At 47.9% G+C, this 25,254-nt stretch overlaps 1 protein-coding gene across 1 annotated transcript in view; it reads right to left on the bottom strand.

Annotated features, from left to right (window-relative positions):
- Positions 1-24,941, bottom strand: part of LOC141055627 (lens fiber membrane intrinsic protein-like) — a 94,021-nt gene extending 69,080 nt beyond the window's left edge. The window contains exons 1-2 of the mRNA XM_073552274.1: positions 24,767-24,941; positions 12,833-12,973 (exon numbers count right to left, since the gene is read on the bottom strand). Of these exons, the coding sequence (XP_073408375.1) occupies positions 12,833-12,973; positions 24,767-24,941 (316 nt within the window). The remainder of the gene's footprint in view (positions 1-12,832; positions 12,974-24,766) is intronic.
- Positions 24,942-25,254: the final 313 nt, after the last annotated feature.

Genomic DNA, 25,254 nt, shown 5'->3' with positions numbered 1-25,254 from the left:
TTTTCTGTGGAGATGCCTCTCATATTATTTCTGTCTGCCCTAAACGAGAGAAACGTTTTGCACACACATTTGCTGTGGGTGGCGTACAACCTAAGTTTCTTTTGGCAATTACTCTGATCTGCTCCTTATCCACATTTTCTGCCAAGGCTTTTGTGGATTCAGGAGCGGCTTTGAATCTGATGGATTTGGATTTTGCTAAACGTTGTGGTTTTCCCATGATACCTCTGCGGACGCCTATTCCTTTGAGGGGTATTGATGCTACTCCTTTGGCGGAGAATAAACCTCAGTTTTGGACCCAGGTGATAATGCGGGTCGCCCCAGACCACAAAGAAAATTGTAGATTTTTGGTACTGCATAATTTGCATGATACTATTGTTCTGGGTTTTCCCTGGTTGCAAATCCATAATCCAGTCTTGGATTGGAAATCTGTGTCTGTGGTGAGATGGGGCTGTCGGTGTGCTCTTGGTGACACTCCTGTTTTCTCCACCTCTCCCCAGTCTCATGATGTTCCTGACAATTTGGCTGATTTTTATTATGTATTTAGTGAGAGTAAGTCTGCGTCCCTGCCTCCTCATAGGAGTTATGACTGTGCAATTGAGTTGAGGCCTGGGTGTAAATTTCCCAAGGGTCGGCTTTTCAACTTATCTGTACCTGAACACGAGGCTATGCGATCTTATATTAAGGAGTCGTTGGAGAAGGGTCATATTAGACCATCCTCTTCACCCTTAGGTGCTGGGGTTTTTTTTCGTGGCTAAGAAAGATGGTTCATTAAGGCCTTGTATTGACTATCTTTCCCTTAACAAGATTATGGTTAAATATCAGTATCCGTTACCCCTGATTTCTGATTTATTCTCCAGAGTTTAAGGTGCCTGCTGGTTTACTAAGCTTGACCTCAGGGGGGCGTATAATCTTATTCTCATCAAGCATGGGGATGAATGGAAGATGGTGTTTAATACTCCGGAGGGACATTTTGAGTACCTGGTGATGCCTTTTGGGCTCACTAATGCCCCTTCTGTCTTCCAATCCTTCATGAATGATATTTTCCGGGACTTTGTGGATAAGTTTTTGATCATCTGTTTGGATGATATTCTGATATTTTCCAGTGATTGGGATTCTCATGTGGAACATGTCCGGACTGTGTTCCGGATTTTGAGGGAGAATTCCCTGTATGTTAACTGATCGAAATGCCTTTTTGGTGTACAGAGGATTTCATTTTTGGGATTTATTTTGTCTCCGTCAACTATTGAAATGGACCCGGCCAAGGTACAGGCCATTTATGATTGGGTTCAGCCCACTTCTTTGAAGGCTCCCCAGAAGTTTTTGGGTTTTGCTAATTTTTATCGTAAATAAGAAATACGAGAATGGCGCCCCCGCTAGTGCGATGGCTATCCCTAATCTCCTATATCATCCTATAAGATGACAGTTTAGAAACAGAGGGCCAGATGGCCTGTATCCATTTGCTTAGAATATCTTCATGAATGCAGTAAAGTAGATTTATACAATCACTAGCTGAAGAGCCCGGCGCTGCCCGGGCATAGTAACTAACTGTGGTTAGTTTTAGCAAATTATAATTATCCTCCATCCCATAGTCCAGTGCCCATATACCCATCATACATATCCTCCATCCCATAGTCGAGTGCCCATATACCCATCACACATCCTTCATCTCATAGTCCCATGCCCATATACCCATCACACATCCTCCATCCCATAGTCCCGTGCCCATATACCCATCACACATCCTCCATCCCATAGTCCCATGCCCATATACCCATCATACATATCCTCCATCCCATAGTCCAGTGCCCATATACCCATCACACATCCTCCATCCCATAGTCCTGTGCCCATATACCCATCATACACATCCTCCATCCCATAGGCCCATGCCCATATACCCATCATACACATCCTCCATCCCATAGTCGAGTGCCCATATACCCATCACACATCCTCCATCCCATAGGCCCGTGCCCATATACCCATCATACACATCCTCCATCCCATAGTCCCGTGCCCATATATACCCATCATACATATCCTCCATCCCATAGTAGAGTGCCCATATACCCATCACACATCCTCCATCCCATAGTAGAGTGCCCATATACCCATCATACATATCCGCTATTCCATAGTCCCGTGCCCATATACCCGTCATACATATCCTCCATCCCATAGTCCAGTGCCCATATACCCATCACACATCCTCCATTCCATAGTCAAGCATTATGACATCATAATGAGCGGCGGGGCTTGCAACCTATGATGACATCAGCGTCGCCATGGCAACCATTGTGACATCATAATGAGGGGTGGGGCTTGACGCGCACACACTGATTCCCCATTATGTAGACAGGGGCAAAATTGTTTGGTGAATTAGAACGCGCGGGGTTAAAATTTCGCCTCACAACATAGCCTAGGACGCTCTCGGGGTCCAGACGTGTGACTGTGCCAAATTTTGTGGCTGTAGCTGCGACGGTGCGGATGCCTATCCCGGACATACAGTCATGGCCAAAAGTTTTGAGAATAACACAAATATTATATTTTCACATGATCTGCTGCCCTCTGGATTTTATGTGTGTTTGTCAGATGTTTTTATCACATACAGAAATATAATTGCAACAATATTATGAGTAACAAAAGGTTATATTGACAGTTAGAATGAGTTAATGCAGCAAGTCAATATTTGCAATGTTGACCCTTCTTCTTCAGGACCTCAGCAATTCTCCCTGGCATGCTCTCAATCAACTTCTGGATCAAATCCTGACTGATAGCAGTCCTTTCTTGCAAAATCAATGCTTTTATTTTGTCTGAATTTGAAGGTTTTTGTTTGTCCACCCGTCTCTTGATGATTGACCACAAGTTCTCAATGGGATTAAGATCTGGGGAGTTTCCAGGCCATGGTCCCAAAATCTCTATGTTTTGTTCCCTGAGCCATTTAGTTATCACCTTTGCTTTATGGCAAGGTGCTCCATCATGTTGAAAAAGGCATTGTTGATCGCCAAACTGCTCTTGGACGGTTGGGAGAAGTTGCTCTCGGAGGACATTCTGGTACCATTCTTTATTCATGGCTGTGTTTTTAGGCAAGACTGAGAGAGAGCTCAGAAGCTGAGAAGCCACCCCACACATGAATGGTTTCAGGATGCTTGACAGTTGGCATGAGACAAGACTGGTGGTAGCGCTCACCTCGTCTTCTCCGAATAAGCCGTTTTCCAGATGTCCCAAACAATCGAAAAGGGGATTCATCAGAGAAAATGACTTTACCCCAGTCCTCAGCAGTCCAATCCCTGTACCTCTTGCAGAATATCAGTCTGTCCATGATGTTTTTTCTGGAGAGAAGTGGCTTCTTTGCTGCCCTCCTTGAGACCAGGCCTTGCTCCAAGAGTCTCCGCCTCACAGTGCGTGCAGATGCACTCACACCTGCCTGCTGCCATTCCTGAGCAAGCTCTGCACTGCTGGTAGCCCGATCCCGCAGCTTAAACACTTTTAAGAGATGGTCCTGGTGCTTGCTGGTCTTTCTTGGGCGCCCTGGAGCCTTTTTGGCAACAAGGGAACCTCTCTCCTTGAAGTTCTTGATGATGCGATAGATTGTTGACTGAGGTGCAATCTTTCTAGCTGCGATACTCTTCCCTGTTAGGCCATTTTTGTGCAGTGCAATGATGACTGCACATGTTTCTTTAGAGATAACCATGGTTAACAGAAGAGAAACAATGATGCCAAGCACCAGCCTCCTTTTAAAGTGTCCAGTGGTGTCATTCTTACTTAATCATGACAGATTGATCTCCAGCCCTGTCCTCATCAACACCCACACCTGTGTTAATTGAGCAATCACTGAAACGATGTTAGCTGGTCCTTTTAAGGCAGGGCTGCAATGATGTTGAAATGTGTTTTGGGGGATAAAGTTAATTTTCTAGGCAAATATTGACTTTGCAAGTAATTGCTGTTAAGCTGATCACTCTTTATAACATTCTGGAGTATATGCAAATTGCCATTAGAAAAAATGAAGCAGTAGACTTTGTAAAAATTAATATTTGTGTCATTCTCAAAACTTTTGGCCATGACTGTACACACACACACACACATGCATACACACACAGACACATACATGCACACACACATACATACATACATACATACATACATACATACACACTTTGAGCTTTATATATTAGATTTATAGCTAATTTTTCTGGTATTGACAAACCACTGACTGATCTGACCAAGAAGGGCGCTGATGTGCTTAATTGGTCTCCAGAGGCTGTTTTGGCATATCAGGAGCTGAAGCGGAGATTCACTTCTGCTCCGGTTTTACGGCAACCTGATGTCTCACTTCCATTTCAGGTAGATGCTTCGTAGATTGGTTCAGGAGCTGTTTTGTCCCAAAAAGATCCGGTGACTTCTAAAATGAATCCCTGTGCCTTCTTTTCCCGAAAGTTCTCCCCATCTGAACGCAACTATGATGTGGGGAATCGGGAATTGTTGGCCATGAAGTGGGCATTTGAGGAGTGGAGACATTGGTTGGAGGGAGCTAGACATCAAGTTGTGGTCCTGACTGACCACAAGAATTTGATTTCCCTGGAATCGGCAAAACGCTTGAATCCTAGACAGGCTAGGTGGGCCTTGTTTTTCACGCGTTTTGATTTTGTGGTCTCCTTTCTTCCGGGCACTAAGAATGTTGAGGCAGACGCCCTTTCTAGGAGTTTCTTTGCTGATTCTCCTATTGTGACCAAACCTACTACCATCCTAGGTGAGGGGGTAGTTCTTTCTGCCATCTCGCCCGATTTGAGACGTGCCCTGGAAGAATTTCAGGAGGACAAACCTGAGCGTTGTCCTATGGGAAAATTGTATGTTCCTGACCAGTGGAGGAAGAGAGTGATGTCTGAAGTTCATTGCTCCGCATTGGCTGGTCATCCAGGTATTTTTGGTACCAGAGATTTGGTGAGTCGGTCTTTTTGGTGTCCCGCCTTATCTCGTGATGTTAGGAATTTTGTGCAGTCTTGTGGGACTTGTTCCTGGTCTAAACCCTGTTCTCATTCTAGTGGGTTGTTGATGCCCTTGCCGGTGCCCAAGAGGCCATGGACCCATATCTCAATGGATTTTATTTCTGATCTTCCTGTCTCTCAGAGAATGACTGTTATCTGGGTGATTTGTGATAGATTTTCTAAAATGGTCCATCTTGTACCACTCCCAAAGCTGCCATCTTCCTCAGAGTAGGTGCCCTTGTTTTTACAACAGGTGGTTCGGTTGCATGGGATTCCTGAGAACATTGTGTCGGACAGAGGAGTCCAGTTTGTCTCCAGATTTTGGAAAGCTTTTTGTTCCAAGCTGGGAATTCAGTTATCCTTCTCCTCTGCGTTTCACCCATAGACCAATGGGCAGACTGAGAGAACAAACCAGACTTTGGAGTCCTATTTGAGATGTTTTATATCTGCTGATCAGGATGATTGGGTCTCATTTTTGCCCTGGGCCGAATTCGCCCTAAATAATAGAGCTAGTTCTGCCACATTGATGTCGCCCTTTTTCTGTAACTTTGGGTTTCATCCTCGATTTTCTTCAGGGAAAGTGGAATCTTCTGCCTGCCCAGGTGTTGACACTGTGGTAGAGAGAATGCTGCAGATTTGGGACCAAGTGGTGGATAAGTTGTCCCTCTCTCAAGAAAAGGCCCAGCGGTTTTCCAACCGGCATAGGACCATTGGTCCCCGGTTTAAAGTGGGTGATATGGTTTGGTTGTCATCATAAAATATCTCTATGAAGGTTGCGTCTCTAAAGTTCAAGCCAAGATTTATTGGACCTTATAGGATTTTGGAGATTCTTCACCCGGTTTCTTTTCGATTAGCTCTTACAGTTACGTTTAAGATCCATAACGTGTTTCATAAGTCTCTGTTGAAAAGGTTTGTTGAGCCAGTGGTTCCAATGGCGGCACCTCCTGACCCTGTATTGGTTGAAGGTAATGTGGAATATGAGGTTGAGAAAATACTGGATTCTCGTCTGGTTAGACGGAGACTCCAGTATTTGGTCAAATGGAAGGGTTATGGCCAGGAGGACAATTCTTGGGTCTCTGCCTCTGACATTCATGCCGATAGATTGGTTCGTGCTTTTCACCGGGCCAATCCTGATCAGCCTGGTGGCGTGGATGAGGGTTCGGTGACCCCTCCTCAAGGGGGGGTACTGTTGTGCACTCATTTTGTGGTTTACCTCTGGCTTCTGGTGAGGGTGTTGGAGCTGGCTGTATTGACAAAGGAGTCGTGAGTTCTTCTTCCGGGCTCCCTCTAGTGGTGACAATAGATAATGAAGCTCATCTAAATGGCAGAGACCTGCCATCTGAGGAGGAGGACTGTGAGTGGACATCTGGAGTCTCTGACTGGATTTAAGACAGCCGACTCCCTAATTTTGTGCTGGTGATTTTTTCATGCCCTGAGGTTCTGGTTTCCAGTTCTGTTCCTGCCTTCTCAAGCTAAGTGTGCTCTGCTATTTTTTCACATGAGATTTGGTCTGTTTTACTCAGTTTTTGTGGTCAGCCAGCCCCTGCTGGGGCTGTGCTGAATTTCCATTCTTATGTCTCTGTTTATGCCAGTTTGCTTTTTGTCCCTGATCAGATTGGTCTCTTTTTGCTCTGTCTTCAGAATATACCAGAGTGCTGATATAGGGAATTGAAGTCTAGCGACTTCAGGGTTTTTGTTATCAGAAAGCATTGGACATTTTTTTGGCAGGGTTTTGTGCATGATTGCTGACAGCGTCTTTCCTTTCCTGTCCTTTCTAGCTAGTGTGGGCCCCATCGTTTGCTCAGCCTATTTTTCTATCTGTGTTTGTGTTTTCATCTTGTCTCATCGTCAATACATGTTTGGGGGCTGTCTATTGCTTTGGGGTCTGCTCTGGGGCAGTTTAGAATTCCCCTTTTCTTGCTTTAGGCTTATTTAGTTCTCTGGCTGTGACGTGGCGTCTAGGATCATCGTAGGTACGCTCCACGGCTACTGCTAGTTGTGTGGATAGGATCAGGGGTCTGCAATCCGCTTAGTTACCAACCTCTCTGGTTTTCTGTGGCTTAGCTTGTTTTTATTTTTCCTCCTCGGTGACTCATTCATAACAGAGACCTGCTTTCTGGAATCATGGACAGTCCTTAAGACATCGGGCGGAGAGGAGGAGCGACTGCGGGCCCTGCGGGAGTGGTCGCTGAAGACATCACCTGGGAGCCTCCCCGTGGGACCCACGGGCCTGGAGTCTAGCCCTGCCGGACGGCGGGGTGAAGACCGGAGGCTGCGGCAGGAGTCGCAGGGCGGCCTGTCGGAGGCCGCAGCGCCGGGGAAGGTGAGAGTTCCCTCGTCTCTGCCGGCGGCTCCTCAAGCGGCCCCCACCTCCTGGCCGCACCGCGCGGTCTCCTGCACGCCTGCAAACCCGGCTGTGGAGGGCTCTGCGGCCTCCTCCGGGCTGAGCGATGCCCCTGCTCCCGTCCCCGAGCCACTCCACCCGGCGGCGCCATGTCCGGTGTCGCCAGTGCGGAACCATCCCGTAGCCGATGCTGCTGCGTTCCAACTGTCAGTAGCGGCCCATTCCCTGGAGGCGGCCGCCACTCCGGCACTGTCTGCGACTCCGGTTGCGGCCTGCCATGCGGCCGCATCTGCGTCACCCCCGGAGTCGGCTGCGGCCTGCTTGTCGGGCTCTGCGGCCTACCCACCGGGAACAACGGCTGCCCCTGTCCGCCGCCTGGCCCCAGCGGCTGCTGAGCCGCCGACATCTACAGCCGCCTCTACCCCGCTCTCAAACCCGGCTGTGTCCCACCCACCGGACTCCGGGGCCTACACCGGACCCTCCGTCTGGGTCGCAGAGGTCATACGGAAGAAAAAGGCCAGGGAGCAGGAGGTCTGGAACCTGCTCCATGAGAGAGGGGAGGCTGGCATGGCGGCTTCACGATCTACGGGGCGCCTCTTGTACACCAACCAGGAGAAGGGATACGGGTTCATTCGTGATCTCGCAACAGGCCAGAAGGTGTACATCAACGTGACCTCCAGCCCTCATGGCTGGGCATTGCGAGAGGGGAACTTGGTATCGTACTACAAAGAGTACTGTCCCCGTGACTACTACGCAGTAGCCGTAATTGCTAAACCCAAAGGCCACGAACCCCCATAAAAAGGACCCCTAGAGACACTCCCTGCATCCTGGGAGCTCCACGGCTGTGGGGCCCCTTGCTGCCGGCTATCAGGAGATGGCCCGGACTGTCGGGACTTCGCTGCACCATTGTGCAGGCCACGAGGACAGTTTTCTGTCCAGGTTACAAAGAATGTTTTTAAATTGTTTGATCTTTTTCTCCTGATATAGCGGGGATGCGGGGAAGGGAGTACTAGTGTTAAAGGGAGGGAGAGTATTTGTTTTAAAGATGCTGTGCAGAAAATATTTGTGTTGGAAACAATGTTAACGTGTTTGGAAAAAAAAAGGAGAAAAACAAAAAAAAAGAGAGAAAGAGGGGTTACTCCGGTTGAGTAACTCCTATGGTTATTAAAGTAAAAGTAATAGTATGTTAAGAGTTGATTTAGTGAGTAGTGTGCATAACAAAAAAAATATATGTGTAACAGGTTCCGCGTACGAGGTAGATGTGACGAAGACGCCGACCATGACTCTTTTTAGGTGAAGGACGTAGAGACGAAGAACATCGAACCAGACAGTGGTCCGTCAGTCAGGTCCCCGACACCACGGACACCCCAAAAGGACGGGCAGACGCCAATGATGACCTGTAAGCGAAAGGCCTCGGTCATGGTGTTCCGGACAGCTGAAGGTATTAGAAGTAGAGAGCAGTGGGAGGTACACGCCGTAGAGTAGTCCGGGTGGACCTCGCCAACCTGAACGAAGTTGTCACGTGGGGTGCGCGCTGGCGAGTAGCAGTAGGCTGCTCGGAGCATGGTGCTCTCGGTTTAGTTCGGCCCCCGTGGGCAGCGGGTTTGGCCCACCGACCGGTCCGACAACAGACTGTGGACAAGCTTCTGAACGACGTAGGTAGGGAGTACGATTGTCGGGACGACAATGGACAAAGGGAGGGGGAGTGTGGGGAGGGTGACTTGACGGACAGACGTGACTGGTAGTAGGAGGGGACGGTTTGTGCACTAGAGACAGAGATTGACAGGATAGAAGGGTGACAGCTGGGAAAGGTGGATAGGAGAGTGCAGTACCTAGAAATGACCACAAGATGGCAGGGGGGAGTAGCTTAGGACTTAACATCAGCTTAAGGCTTGAGAAACGCTTAGTCATGGGGGGCAGGGAGATAGGAACCCAGGAGGGGAATTCCCAGTGAGAGAGGGGATAAATAGGACAGGGTAGGGTTCCAGGCAGGCTAGTCCTGGGAGGAGCTCGGTAGAAGACGGTGAACAGAGAAGAGCTTGACCAGGGGACTGACAGCAAAGAGACAGTCAGGGGGTGGTCCTGACCCGACGGAGGCTCATGGAACTACATGTCTCAGAGAAACATTCCAGGCTTACAGCGCAGAGGACCTCCTCCTCTGCGACACATACCAGCCATTCACAACAACGCCGGTCACTGTCTCATACCACTTTTTATCATTCTTTGGAATACAAGACTGAAAAATACAAGAGTGAAAAAGACTTTGGTAAACTAATAGATAACAGACTGCACATGAGTCAACAGTTTGATGCAGGAGCAAAAAAGGCAAACACAGTTCTAGGATGTATTAAGAGAAGCATAGAGTCTAGATCACGTGAAGTAATTATTCCCCTCTACTCCTCCTTGGTCAGGTCTCATTTGGAATATTGTGTCCAGTTCAGGGCACCACATTTTAAAAAAGACATTGAAAAACTGGAGTAAGTTCAGAGCGGAGCTACTAGGATGATGAGTGGACTGCAAAGTATGTCCTACCGGGAATGGTTAAAAGATCTGGGATTGTTGCACATGGAAACACGAGAAGCCATGGAATTAAACTGAATTGGAGGAGACACAGATTAGATATTAGAAAAACTTTTTTGACAGTGAGGGTGATCAATGAGTGGAAGAGGCTGCCAGGAGAGGTGTTGAGTTCTCCTTCAATGGAATTCTTCAAACAGAGGCTGGACAGACATCTGTCTGAGATGGTTTAGGGAATCCTGCAATGAGCAGCGGGTTGGACACGATGACCCTTGAGGATCTTTCTAACTCTAACATTCTGTGATACTGTACATATAAATCTATAGAGGAGCAGATCAGTCAATATTACACATCAGAATACATATAAATCTATAGAGGAGTAGATCGGTCACTATTTCATATTAGGATATCTAAAGAGGAGCATATCAGTCACTATTACACATCAGTGTACATAATAAAATATAAGGGAGCAGACCAGTCACTATTTCATATCGGCATGCCTATAAATCTATAGGGGAGCAGATGAGTCGCTATTACATATTGATATACTGCACATATAGATCTATAGGGGAGCAAATTAGTAACTAATACACATCAGTGTACATATAAATCTAAGACAAGCAGATCAGTCACTATTACATATCGGGAAATCTATAGATCTATAGAGGAGTAGATCAGTCACTATTACATATTGAGATATATATAAATCTATAGAGTAGCAGATCAGTCACTATTACATATTGGGATACATATAAGTCTATAGGTGAGCAGATTTGTTGCTATTACACATCAGTATACATATAAATCTATAGGGGAGCAGACCGGTCTCTATTGCTTATCTGGGTTAGATATAGATCTACAGGGGAGCAGATCAGTCACTGTTACATATGGGATACATATGGATCTATAGAGGAGTAGATCAGTCACTATTATACATTGGGATATCTATAGATCTACAGAGGAGTAGATCAGTCACTATTACATATTGGGATACCTATAGATTTATAGAAGAGTAGATCAGTCACTATTACACATCAGTATTCAGTGGCTAATGTTTAAAGACCCCTTATAAATTTTTCACTCTTTGTTTCATTGCAGCCATTTGGTAAATTCAAAAAAGTTCATTTTTTCTCATTAATGTGCACTCTGCACCCCATCTTGACTGAAAAAAACAGAAATGTTGAAATATTTGCAAATTTATTAAAAAAGAAAAACTGAAATATCACATGGTCATAAGTATTCAGACCGTTTGCTCAGACACTCATATTAAAGTCACATGCTGTCCATTTCCTTGTGATCCACCTTGAGATGGTTCTACTCCTTCATTGGAGTCCAGCTGTTTAATTAAACTGATAGGACTTAATTGTAAAGGCATGAACCTGTCTATATAAGACCTCACAGCTCACAGTGCATGTCAAACCAAACGTGAATCATGAGGTCAAAGGAACTGGCCAAGGAGCTCAGAGACAGAATTGTGGCAAGGCACAGCTCTGGCCAAGGTTACAAAAGGATTTCTGTAGTACTGAAGGTTCCTAAGGGCACTGTGGCCTCCATAATCCTTAAATGGAAGAAGTTTGGGACCACCAGATGTCTTCCTTGATCTGGCCGTCCAGCCAAACTGAGCAATTGTGGGAGAAGACCCTTGATGAGAGAGGTAAAGAAGAACCCCAAGATCACTGTGGCTGAGCTCCACAGATGCAGTAGGGAGATGGGAGAAAGTTCCACAAAGTCAACAATCACTGCAGCCCCCTACCAGTTGGGCCTTTATGGCAGAGTGGCCCGAAGGAAGCCTCTCCTCAGTGCAAGACATATGAAAGCCTGCATAGAGTTTGCTGAAAAACACATGAAGGACTCCCAGACTATGAGAAATAAGATTCTCTGGTCTGATGAGACAAAGATAGACCTTTTTGGTGATAATTCCAAGCAGAATGTGTGGAGAAAACCAGGCACTGCTCATCACCTGCCCAATACAATCCCAATAGTGAAACATGGTGGTGGTGGCATCATGCTATGGGGGTGTTTTTCAGCTGCAGGGACTGGACGACTGGTTGCAATTGAAGGAAACATGAATGAGGCTAAGTACAGAGATGTCCTGGATAAAAACCTCTTCCAGAGTGCTCTGGAAATCAGACTTGGCCGAAGGTTCACCTTCCAACAAGACAATGACCAATGACCCTAAGCACACAGCTAAAATAACAAAGAAGTGGCTTCATAACAACTCTGTGACCATTGTTGACTGCCCCAGCCAGAGCCCTGACCTAAACCCAATTGAGCATCTCTGGAGAGACCTGAAAATGGCTGTCCACCAATGTTCACCATCCAACCTGATGGAACTGGAGAGGATCTGCAAGGAAGAATGGCAGAGGATCCCCAAATCCAGGTGTGAAAATCTTGTTGCATCATTCCCAAGAAGACTCATGGCTGTACTAGCTCAAAAGGGTGCGTCTACTCAGTACTGAGCAAAGGGTCTGAATACTTATGACCACGTGATAGTTCTGTTTTTCTTTTTTAATAAATTTACTAAAATTTCTACATTTCTGTTTTTTTTTCAGCCAAGATGGGGTGCAGAGTTGTAGATTAATGAGAAAAAATGAACTTTTTTGAATTTACCAAATGGCTGCAATGAAACAAAGAGTGAAAAATGTAAAGGGGTCTGAATACTTTCCGTACCCACAGCACATGTAAATCTATAGGGGAGCAGACCAGTCGGCATTGCATATCTGGGGTAGATATACAGTAGATCTATAGATGAATGGACCATTATATTTTATGCAACACTTCTCTTGTCTGATAGCAGGGGCTATGGCCTATATTCCTAATGACATATGGTGGTATGCTCTGAACCAATGCCATATGGTAGCCTCTCCCTCTGATCTCACACTGTGTGCTGGTCACTAATGTATGGGAGATATGAGTGCAGAAATCGGAACCCTTTCCTAAATGACCAATTTTGTATATGAGTCGTCCGTGCACACATGACACTTACCTGCAACTAATAGTGTGACCCCGGCGGAGCGTGTTCTGGCTGATTTTGCCCCACTGGAAAAGGCCGTAAGGCCCAAAATTATGCCGGCAAAGCAGGAAAGGATGGAAAGCAGCATGAAGGCTCGAGTGGCGTCCCAGAAAGCTGAAACAGGAGGAAAAATGTCAGTCAGCAGAGGTTTTCAGGCACCATGCAAGGAAGGGACAGTATCGCTGTTTTCTGTTCAATGTGTGGCGGTGTTATCTGATCATTCTATGTTCACTATATGGCGATGTTATCTTACCACTATGAAAGTGTTACGCAGTCATAGTATGGTGGTATTATCTGGTCAATGTATGTCGGTGTTATTCGTTCAGTGCTTGGCAGTAATATCTAATGGCTATGTGGAACTCCAGTCACTGTATAGCGGTATTATCCGGTTACTGCATGGTAGTATTATATCATCACACTCTGGTAAAGTTATCCAGTCTTTGTATGGTATTATTGTATAACTACAGTGTTGCAGAGTTATCTGGTCACTGTATGGCTGTGTTATCAGACACTGTATGTCAGGGTTATCCAGTCAGGGAATAGCGGTGTTATCTGAACACTGTACACCGTATGGTAGTGCTATACCGTCATGGTATGACTGTGTTATCCAATCGCGGTCTAGTGTTGCTTTCCAATCATTGTATGCCAGTGTTATCCGGACACTGTAAGGTTGTGTTATCTGGATAGGGAATGGCAATGTTCTCCCTTAACTGTATGGCGGTATTAGCTGGTCAGAGTATAGTGGTGTTAATCACAGTATAGCAATGTTTTCTAGTCACATTTGACAGCATCTTTCTGGCTCTCTAAGGAAAATTCTAATCATTAAACTGATATACCTACTAGCGTTCACCTTACTAGTGCTCACCCTACTACCGCTCACCTTACTAGTGGTCACCCTACTGCCTCTCACCCCACTAATGCTTACCCTATTAGCTTTCACACTACTAGCACTAACCCTACTGTCTCTCACCCTACTGTTACTCACCCTATTAGCGATCACCCTACTAGTACTCACCCATCGTTTACCCTACTATCGTTCACCCTACTGTCACCCTACTGTCACTCACCCTACTAGCACTCACGCTACTGTCTCTCACTCTACTGCCTCTCACCCTGCTAGCTCTCGCCCTGCTAGCTCTCACCCTACTAGCACTCACCCTGCTAGCTCTTATCCTACTGTTTCTCACCCTACTAGCTCTCTCCCTGCTAACTCTCACCCTGCTGTTTCTCACCCTAATAGCTCTCACCCTACTAGTTCTCAATCTGCTGTTTCTCACCCTATTAGCTCTCACTCTACTAGTGCTCAGTGCTCACCCTACTAACACTCACTATTAGTGTTGAGCATTCCGATACCGCAAATATCAGGTATCGGCCGATATTCGCGGTATCAGAATTCCGATACTGAGTTCCGATACTTTTTGCATATCGAATACCAGAATCGGAAGTTCCCATAATGCTATGAGCCAGTTTGATTTGATTCAGCCAATGAGGAATCCTCAGAAGTGTGGGCACATCCTGTTAGGCATGTAGGCATGTTACCTAATGGCATGGCTGTGATTGGCTGCTGAAATGATGTCATGGTGCACTATAAAAGCCGCCGCCGCCGCTGCCATTTAGGGTTCACTCTGCTGTGAATTCAGTTAGGGACAGGCTGCTGTTCAAGATTCTGAGGGACAGTTAGAGATAGTGATTTGCTATATAATATTGTGCTTTACCCAGGCTACATTATCAATCACTGTAGCTTTCTTTTGCCTTGCAGCGCTGTTCACAGCTGTCTGCAAGGTCTGTGTGAGTGCAGCTCACGCTGTAGTGTGTCCTGCAGCCACCTCTGGTTGTAGGACTCTCAGCGTGCGTCACTGCCTCATACATATTTATTTTTGTTTTATTGCTGCTCATTTTTCATTAATTCTCCTATTAGTGTGCATCCATCCGTATCCATCTACATTGGTTGCAAACACTATAGGAGTAGACAGCGGAGGCTTTCTGCAGCCTTTCTGTGCTAGTGCCCAGTTCTCTGCACTGTTCATGGCTGTCTGTGAGGTCTCTGTGTCTGAATGCAGCTCACGTTGTAGTGTGTTCTGCAGCCACCTCTGGTTGTAGTCCGCTCAGCGTGCGTCACTGCCTCATACATAGTCCTTTATTTGTTTTATTGCAGCTCATTTTTCCTGATTTTTTTCTCCTATTAGTGTGCTTCCATCCGTATCCATCTACAATGGTTGGTTGCAAACACTATATAAGAGTAGATAGAGGAGACTTTTTTCTGGCTTGTGCCCTGCAGCCCCAGCCAGATTAGTATTAGCCTATTTTTTGGAGCCTCATCTATTGCATTGTAGGTTACCTTCCTGCATTGTAATAGCTCCAAAAAGTTTGTGATACTATCGTTTTCACATCTTTGGTCACATCCTTTTTGGTTTTTTTTAAAAAAACACGCAAATAAAGTTCACCAAACACTCCACTTGACAGTTGTGTAGGCCACATTAGCTCATATTAAAGTGTAGACACACACTTTATAAAATTAGTGTTTCTTATACCTGTTAGCAGCTGTTCAGGAATAAGCACACTAAGCTCCCCCTTTGTACTTTTCTGCCTATCTTTATCAGTCTACCAAGATGAAGAAGGCAGGGAGTAAGGCACGTTGTCGTGGGCGTGGAGTTTCAGCAGGGAGAGGATGTGAGGATTCTGTGCCTGCTGCGGGCACCAGTGACTCAGCATCCCCCAGTTTTACCAGGCAACAGTCCTTTATGCGCAGCTTTGTAGGACCTCGCCGTACCCCACTGCTGCGGGACGAACAAATTGAAGCCGTTGTCGGATGGATGGCAGCTAACGCATCGACTTCAATTACTTCCACATCCTCTCAGGGCCAGAGCACTGAAGAGCAACCATCTGTCTCTTCACCACCTGCCAAATTGCCCAGGCAGTCAGAGAGCCCTGGACAGGAGCCATTTCTACTTCTGTTCTCTGAATCTCTTGGCTTGGAAACAGGGGGCCAGCCAAGAAGCATTCAAGAATGTGAAGGAGAGGGAGTATGCAGTGATACGCAACTGCTTTGTCCCTCTGAATCTGAAGAGGCGGGTGGGCCAGTGCCTATGGTCAGCACACCTCAGTACGCATCAGATGATGAGACTCAGGTGCCACTTTCTGGTGCGTACTGTGCTTGCGAGACTACCCAGGAGAAGCAGGTGTTTGGAGAGGGAAGTGTAGATGATGAGGTCCTTGACCCATCATGGCGTGAGGAACAGGAAGGTGGTGGGAGCAGCTCTGAGGAAGAGATTCCCCGAACGGCCAAAACAGGAGGGAGAGGGAGGGGGCAGACTTGGTTGCCTGTAGCCTCCACTTCGGCACCCGTTAGAAGCATTCCTCTTCCAAAACCCAAAACGGACGCTCCCAGGACTTGCAGTGCGTGGTCCTTTTTTGACACAGTTGCAGATGATATTTGCTTTGTCAAATGCAAGCTGTGTAATCATAAAGTCAAAAGAGGGAAAAGAGTCAGCAACCTCAATACCACAAATATGTGGAAACATGTGTGGACCAAGCACGTGGTGGAGTTACAAAGACACACTGAAGACGTAGGCCAACCTACAGCACCACCTACCACCTCTTCAGCTCGTGTTGTAGCCTCTTCCTCCAGCTCACAAACAGCTGGTTCGGCTTCCTCACAGGATCGCCATGGAAGAACCTCTGGCACTGTTGTCCAGAGACCCAGTGATATTCCACCCACAGCACCACGTTCCCTGTCATCCTCACACTCCCAGGCCACTCTACAGCCATCGGTAGCACAGGCATGGGAGAAAAGGCAGCCATACTCGGCAAACCATCCCCGAGCACAGGCTCTGAATGCTGGCATTGCAAAACTACTGGCCCTTGAAATGCTCTCATTCAGGCTGGTGGAGACTGACACCTTCCGTAACTTCATGGCATTGGCAGTCCCACAATACACCGTGCCCAGCCGCTTTTATTTCAGCAGGCAAGCCGTCCCTGCCCTGCAAAAGCATGTGGAGGGAAAAATTAAACATGCGCTACTTAACGCCGTCAGTAGCAAGGTCCACCTGACCACCGATGCGTGGACCAGTAACCATGGACAGGGAGGATACCTTTCCCTCACTGCCCATTGGGTCAATGTTGTGGAGCCGGGTACAGATCTTGAGAGTGGCGCTGTACGTGTTCTGCCAACTCCAAGGATTGCAGGAATCCAGTCTGTACACATTGACTCCTCCTCATACTCCAGTTCCTCAGAATCAGTGCTGCAGGAGCCGTCACGGTCTACATCCACATGGACCCGTGAACGCTTACCCGATATGAGCACAGCCGTGGCCAAACGTCAACAGGCCGTACTGAAATTAATTTCTTTGGGGAATCGAAGCCACACAGCACAGGAGCTCTGGAATGCCATCAAGCAGGAGAGCGACGTGTGGTTTGTGCCAGCGAATCTCCAGGCAGGTTTGGTAGTGTGTGACAATGGCCGAAATCTGGTGGCAGCTCTGGGCCTAGGCAACCTCACTCACATCCCATGTCTGGCACATGTGCTCAACTTGGTCGTGCAGAGCTTTCTGAGGGACTATCCAGATCTTGATGCACTGCTGCACAAGGTCAGCATAGAGTGCGCTCACTTGCGCCGTTCCAGCATGGCAAGATCGCGCATTGCAGCTCTGCAGCGCCGATTCCGCCTTCCGGAACTTCGCATCATATGTGACCTACCCACCAGGTGGAATTCAACGTTACATATGTTGGAGCGGTTGTGTGAGCAGCAGGCAGCAGTAATGGAGTACCAGCTGCATCAGGCGCAAACAAGTCGCACTGTGCGCCGGTCACACTTCAGCACCACTGAGTGGGCCTCTATGAAGGACATCTGCCTCGTTTTGCGTGCCATTGATGATTCCACGCAGATGGCGAGTGCAGATGATGCACTAGTCAGCATGACTGTCCCCCTTATTTGCCTGCTTCAAAAAACACTGCAAGCACTAAGGGAGGAGGTTTTGGAAGAGGTGGAAGATGAGTAGTCACAAATGCCATCTGCTTCTGGACAGTCTGCGCAACGTGGTTCCTCACAAAGGCCTAGGCAGGGGACACTTTGTGAGGAGGATGAGGAGGAGTCAATGGAGGAGGAAGACATCTCTCCAGAGGAGGGAGGTACACAATGCTCTAGAAGTCAGTATGTAGAGCGAGGGTGGGGTGATGCAGAGCAGGCAGAGATGACGCCTCAAGCAGGGGACAGCGTTTCTTGGGCAGATGGGAGTCTGCAGCACATGGTTGATTTCATGCTGCAGTGCCTGAGAAACGACCGCCGCATCCCCACATTCTCAACACGGCTGATAATTGGGTGTACGCCCTCCTAGATCCTCGCTACCGGGACAACTTACAAAGCCTCATAACACCGTTGAACGGGGAGCGTAAAATGCGGGAGTACCAAGACACACTGGTGCATTCCATCATGTTCTCCATTCCACCCGAGAGCAGTGCTGCTAGTGTTTTACAAAGCAGCTCTGTGCGTCGAGGCAGTGGAGGAAGCTCTGCACAAAGAGGGAGCAGAGGCAGCGCCTCAGCACAAGGCAAGACCAGTATGGTCCAAATGTGGCAAAGTTTTGTGTGCCCGCCACAAATGTCTACTCCATCACAGACGGCTCCAGTCAGCAGGAGGCAACATTTCCATCAGATGGTGACAGACTACATGTCTTGCCCTCTCAGTGTACTCCAAGATGGCTCTTCCCCCTTCAAGTTTTGGGTCTCTAAGCTGGATACATGGCCAGAGCTTATACAGTATGCATTGGAGGTGCTGGCTTGCCCTGCTGCTAGTGTATTATCGGAAAGCGTCTTTAGTGCCGCATGTGGTGTACTAACAGACCGCTGCACGCGACTATCCTCCGATAACGTTGACAGGCTTACTTTTCTGAAAATGAACAAGGCCTGGATCTCGCCGGAATTTGCCAATCCTCTTCCAGAATAAATAATTGGTTGGCAACAGTTTCCAGGTCTCCTGTTGTGTTCATGTTTCTACAACCTGAACTGTAATCCCTGGGCTCCAACACCGCCAGTTGTTGCTCAGAAGTGCCGTCTGCACAGAGAAAAACACTAGCTCCTGTGTTAGTGGGGTTCAGCAACGCCAGCTGTTCCCCGCGGTGTGTCCGGCAAAGTCTCCTGCTGCCTCCACATTCATCCCAACATCAGATATTAAACGTGCTCCAATTCGGCCTTAGCCTACTCCATGAATGACCCTGGGCTCCAACACGGCCAGTTGTTGCTCAGAAGTGCCGTCTGCACAGAGAAAAACACTAGCTCCCGTGTTAGTGGGGTTCAGTAACGCCACCTGCTCCCCTGCTGTGTGTCCGGCAAAGTCTCCTGCTGCCTCCACATTCAAACTACATCAGATATAAAACTTGCTCCAATTAGGCCTCAGCCTAAACCCTGATTGAACCTGGGCTCCAACACCGCCAGTTGCTGCTCAGAAGTGCCGTCTGCACAGAGAAAAACACTAGCTCCTTTGTTAGTGGGGTTCAGTAACGCCAGCTGCTCCCCTGCTTTGTGTCCGGCAAACTCTCCTGCTGCCTCCACATTCAAACTACATCAGATATAAAACTTGCTCCAATTAGGCCTCAGCCTAAACCCTGATTGAACCTGGGCTCCAACACCACTCCGACTCCACTCTGTCTCTAGTATTTACCCTGGCCTCCAACAACGCCAGTTGCTGCTCAGAAGTTCCGTCTGCACAATCAACACTTGTTCCTGTGTTACTGAAGTTCAGTAACATCAGCTGATCCCCTGATGTGTGTCTGGCAAAGTCTCCTGCTCTGTCCACATTCCCACTAGTAGACAGAGTGGAGCCAGAGGCCTAATTGGAGCACGTTTAAAATCAGTAGTAGTCTACAACAGATATTAAACTTGATGAAATTAGGCCTCAGCCTACACCCTGATTGACCCTGGGCTCCAACATCGCCAGTTGCTGCTCAGAAGTGCCGTCTGCACAGTCAACATATGCTCCAGTGTTATTGGGGTTCAGAAATGTCATCTGATCTCCTGCTCTGTCCACACTCACACAACTACAGATTTTAAACTTGCTCCAATTAGGCTTCTGTCTCCACTCTGTTTGTAGTATTTTCCCTGGGTTCCAGCACCGTCAGCTGGCTCTCGGCAGTGTCTTTGGCATGGGTACTCCCTCCTGCCCAGCCTGGTTTCAGCACGCCTGCTGTTTCCGGGTAGTGTCAATGTCACTTTGCCACCAATACGTTGTCCTGTCGTCTTGCGGTCGGATTAGCCGAGTCTATGGTGCCTGCAGTTTATGGGCTTCCTATGTGGGCTGCGGGATCTGGCAACAAAGGCTGGTTCCGTAGTGCCCACAGGACAAGCACCCCCTGTAGGACTGTGGGTTTCAGTAACTGCGGCCGGCTCGCGGCCTTGCAACTTTGTTTTTCATGGGTACCTTCTGCTACCCATCCGGGTTCCAGTACCATCAGCTGGTTCTCGGCAGTGCCTTTGGCTTAGGTGCCTCCTTCTCAGTATCCAAGTTCCAGCAACGTCTGCTGGTCCTTGGTAGTGCTTTCTAGCACAGGTACCTCCTGCTTAGCAATCAGGTTCCAGCTCCGTCAGCTGGTCCTCAGTAGTGCCATTGGCTCTTGTTCCTTCTGCTGCCCCTCCGGGTTCCAGCACCATCAGCTGGTCCTCGCTAGCTCCATTGGCTCTTGCAGCTTCTGCTACCCATCCGGGTTCCAGCACCGTCAGCTGGTTCTCGGCAGTGCCTTTGGCTTAGGTGCCTCCTTCTCGGGATCCGAGTTCCAGCAAAGTCTGCTAGTACTTGGTAGTGCTTTCTAGCACAGGTACCTCCTGCTTAGTAACCGGGTTCCAGCACCGTCAGCTTGTCCTCGGTAGTGCCATTGGCTCTTGTTCCTTCTGCTGCCCCTCCAGGTTCCAGCACCGTCAGCTGGTCCTCGTTAGTTCCATTGGCTCTTGCAGCTTCTGCTACCCATCCGGGTTCCAGCACTGTCAGCTGGTTCTCGGCAGTGCCTTTGGCTTAGGTGCCTCCTTCTCGGTATCCGAGTTCCAGCAACATCTGCTGGTCCTTGGTAGTGCTTTCTAGCACAGGTACCTCCTGCTTAGTAACCGGGTTCCAGCACCGTCAGCTGGTCCTCGGTAGTGCCATTGGCTCTTGTTCCTTCTGCTGCCCCTCCAGGTTCCAGCACCGTCAACTGGTCCTCGCTAGTTCCATTGGCTCTTGCAGCTTCTGCTACCCATCCGGGTTCCAGCACCGTCAGCTGGTTCTCGGCAGTGCCTTTGGCTTAGGTGCCTTCTTCTCGGTTTCCGAGTTCCAGCAACATCTGCTGGTCCTTGGTAGTGCTTTCTAGCACAGGTACCGCCTGCTTAGTAACCATGCTCCAGCACCGTCAGCTGGTCCTCGGTAGTTCCATTGACTCTTGTAGCTTCTGCTACCTATCCGGATTCCAGCAACATCAGCTGGTTCTCAGCAGTGTCTTTGGCATGGGCACTCCCTCCTGCCCAGCCTGGTTCCATCACGCCTGCTGTTTCCGGGTAGTGTCAACATCACTTTGCCACCAATACGTTGTCCTGTCGTGTTGCGGTCAGGTTAACCGAGTCTATGGTGCCTGCAGTTTATGGGCTTCCTATGTGGGCTGTGGGATCTGGCAGCAAAGGCTGATTCCGTAGTGCCAATAGGACAAGCACCCCCTGTAGGACTGTGGGTTTCGGTAACTGCGGCCGGCTCGCGGCCTTGCAACTTTGTTTTTCATGGGTACCTTCTGCTACCCATCCGGATTCCAGTACTGTCAGCTGGTTCTCGGCAGTGCCTTTGGCTTAGGTGCCTCCTCGGTATCCGAGTTCCAGCAACGTCTGCTGGTCCTTGGTAGTGCTTTCTAGCACAGGTACCTCCTGCTTAGTAACCAGGCTCCAGCACCGTCAGCTGGTCCTCGGTAGTGCCATTGGCTCTTGTTCCTTCTGCTGCCCCTCCGGGTTCCAGCACCATCAGCTGGTCCTCGCTAGTTCCATTGGCTCTTGCAGCTTCTGCTACCCATCCGGGTTCCAGCACCGTCAGCTGGTTCTCAGCAGTGCCTTTGACTTAGGTGCCTCCTTCTCGGTATCCGAGTTCCAGCAACGTCTGCTGGTCCTTGGTAGTGCTTTCTAGCACAGGTACCTCCTGCTTAGTAACCGGGTTCCAGTACCATCAGCTGGTTCTCGGTAGTGCCATTGGCTCTTGTTCCTTCTGCTACCCATCCAGGTTCCAGTACCGTCAGCTGGTTCTCGGCAGTTCCTCAGCCTTCTTGTACCTTCTGCTACATTTCCAAGTTCAAGCTTTTGGAAATGGTTTTTGGTTATCACTCTGGATCTCCCTGACGATGACCCTGAAGACGACGACCCTGAAGACCACCCCGAAGAAGGCGACGACCACGAAAACGATGACCCTGAAGATGATGACCCAGAAGACCACCCCGAAGAAGACCAAAAAGATGACTCTGAAGAAGATGACTAAGAGGACAAAGAACATAAAGACAACCACCAAGATACAGAACAACAAGAGACAGAAGACCAAGAAGCAGAAGAACAAAAAGCAGAAGAATAAAAAGCAGAAGAACATTAAGCATAATACTAAAAATCAGAGCAAAAGATATTATCTAAATTATAAGCAGAAGAAGACTAAGCAGTGTATGGGGGTGAGTCCGTTCCTCCTCGTGGTGCCCCTGGAAAATGCCTGCTGCTGCAGGCCAAACTGAACACGGACAAATTCTGTTGTAAATCTTTTGTGACAGGCAGAACGGAAGGTGTAATCTTCAAACTTTTATAGATAACAACTACAGGAATGCCTGTCACAAATAAGAATATGATGAAGAAGAAGAATAGCAAGAAGATGAAGAAGTAGAATATGAAGAAGAATATTAGTTGAATAAGAAGAATATGAAGAATGTAAAAAAAAGAATAATAGGAAGAAGGTGAAGAGGAAGAAGATGAATAAGGTGAAGAAGAAGTTGATGAAAAAGATGCTGCTGCTGCTGCTGAGGATCATGAAGGAGAAAGTGTGGGAGAAGTAAAAAAGAAGGTGAAGAGCACGGAAGTAGTGAAACACACATATCTGACAAAATATAAAAAAGGTTAACATAGTCAATATCTTTGTAACTCCGAACGTCTTTAAAAACAAAAATTTATTCCTGCTATTCCATTTTATTGGGCTAAACCTCTATGCCTTTAATGTCTCCTCCACCTCCCCCAATACATTCTACATTATTATTAGTTGTTTTTCTTCATGTAGAATTAACCTACAAGGAAAGAAAGGGTTTATTTTAATTCCGATATTTCTGTCCCATTGACTTGCATTGGTTTCCGGTATCGGAATCGGCGATATCCAATACTTTTTGGGTATCGGTCCGATCCAATCCGATCCGATATTTCACGATATCGGATGGTACCGCTCAACACTACTCACTATGCTAGCTCTCATCCTGCTAGCTTTCACCCTGCTGTTTCTCACCCTACTAGCTTTCACCATGCTAGCTCTCAGCATGCCATCTCTCTCCTTGCTAGCTCTCTCCCTGCTACCTGTCAACCTGCTAGCTTTCACCCTGCTAGCGCTTTCACCCTTCTAGCTCTCACCCTGCTATCTCTCTCCCTGCTTACTTTCTCTCTACTAGCGCTAACCCTGCTGTTTCTGACCCTACTAACTCTCACCCTGCTAACTCTCACCCTACTAGCTCTCACCCTTCTAGCTCTCATCCTGCTAGCTCTCACCCTGCTAGCACTCACCCTACTAGCTCTCACCCTGCTAGCTTCCATCCTGCTATTTCTAAACCTGCAAGTGCTCACCCTGCTATTTCTAAAGCTACTTTCACATTTCAGGTTTGAGAGAGAGAATTTTTTTCCGTACTGACAGGGTTAAATTTCATTCCAGCGACCATATTCCGGGCATGTGCTGTGTGAAAAAGCGGACATGAAACATTTTTTCCATGCGCCAGACAGACACTTTTTGCCGTATCCGGCAAAAGCCGGAGGTGACGCATGGCCATCCGGCGCAATGCAACGACAATGAAAGTCTATGGGAGAAAAGCTGGATCCGGTGGCAAGCGACGCCGGATCCGGTTTTTACAAATTTCGCCGCATCGTGCCTGATGCCACAAAACGGAAATGTGAAAGTAGCCTAACCCTGCCAGCACTCGTACAACTAGCGCTCATCCTGTTAGCACTCGCCCTACTAGTGCTCACCTTGCTAGCTCTCACCCTACCTAGCGCACACCTTGCTGGTTCTCACACTGCTAATGCTCACCCTGCTATCTCTCACCCTACTAGCGCTCACCTTACTACCTCTCACACTGCTAGTGCTCACCCCGCTATCTCACATCCTACTAGCTCTCATCCAACTGATCTAATATGTGGCATGGCATGGAGACGATCAGCCTGTGGCACTGCTGATGTGTTATAAAAGCCCAGGTTGCTTTGATAGCAGCCTTCAGCTTGTCTACATTATTGGGTCTGGTGTCTCTCATCCTCCTCTTGACAATACCCCATAGATTCTCTATGGGTTAAGGTCAGATGAGTTTTCTGGCCAATCAAGCTCAGTGACACTGTTGTTTTTAAACCAGGTACTGGTACTTTTGGCAGTGTGGACAGGTGCCAAGTCCTGCTGGAGAATGAAATTTCCATCTCCAAAAAGCTTGTTGGCAGAGGAAAGCATGGAGTGCTCTAAAATTTCCTGGTAGACGGCTGCGTTGACTTTGGTCTTGATAAAATACAGTGGACCTACACCAGAAGATGACATAGCTCCCCAAACCATCACTGATTGTGGAAACTTCACACTAGACCTCAAGCAGCTTGGATTTCCAAGGTCTATTGTGAAGTATCCACAATCAATGATGGCTGATTAATTTTGTCATGTCGCCATCTTCTGACCTTTCCCCATCCTAGACGAATGCTCGCTCTTACCGACAGTAATGGTGTGAGCATGACACTTTCCTGCCACACAGAATCGCCACAACCCCTGATTGCTGAGATTCCCAGAGTAGCGATATTGCATCCAGAAGTCGGTCGCTGTGGCCACGATGAGAAGCACCAGTCCAGAGACTGCGCAGAGCAGACCTCCGCCCATCAGCGTGTACATGTCTGATAGATGGTGGTCTCCGGACACCCCACCTGCAAGAGAAAAGAGAGAAGGGGTTAGGAGCCACTTTATGGACAAAGTTGGGCAGCACCCACCAAATAATGAGGTCATTTTACTACTAATTAGTGATGAGCGAACATGCTCGCCACTACTCGGTACTTGCCCGAGTATCACTATACTTGCGGTACATGGCGAGCACCGAGAATTTCCGGGATTATTCGGCAGGAGCTTGGGTCTCCACCCAGCAATTTTGGCGCTTAGAGCGCCAATCAACATGCAGGGATTATCTGCCGTGCACTGTAAAGGCCACAGC

Source organism: Dendrobates tinctorius, unplaced genomic scaffold (genome assembly GCF_039654945.1).
Source record: "Dendrobates tinctorius isolate UK_male_01 unplaced genomic scaffold, ASM3965494v1 ptg000189l, whole genome shotgun sequence".
In the NCBI taxonomy this organism is placed as follows: domain Eukaryota; kingdom Metazoa; phylum Chordata; class Amphibia; order Anura; family Dendrobatidae; genus Dendrobates; species Dendrobates tinctorius.
The sequence above is the reverse complement of the archived record's forward strand: the minus strand, read 5'-3'. Positions and strand labels throughout refer to the sequence as shown.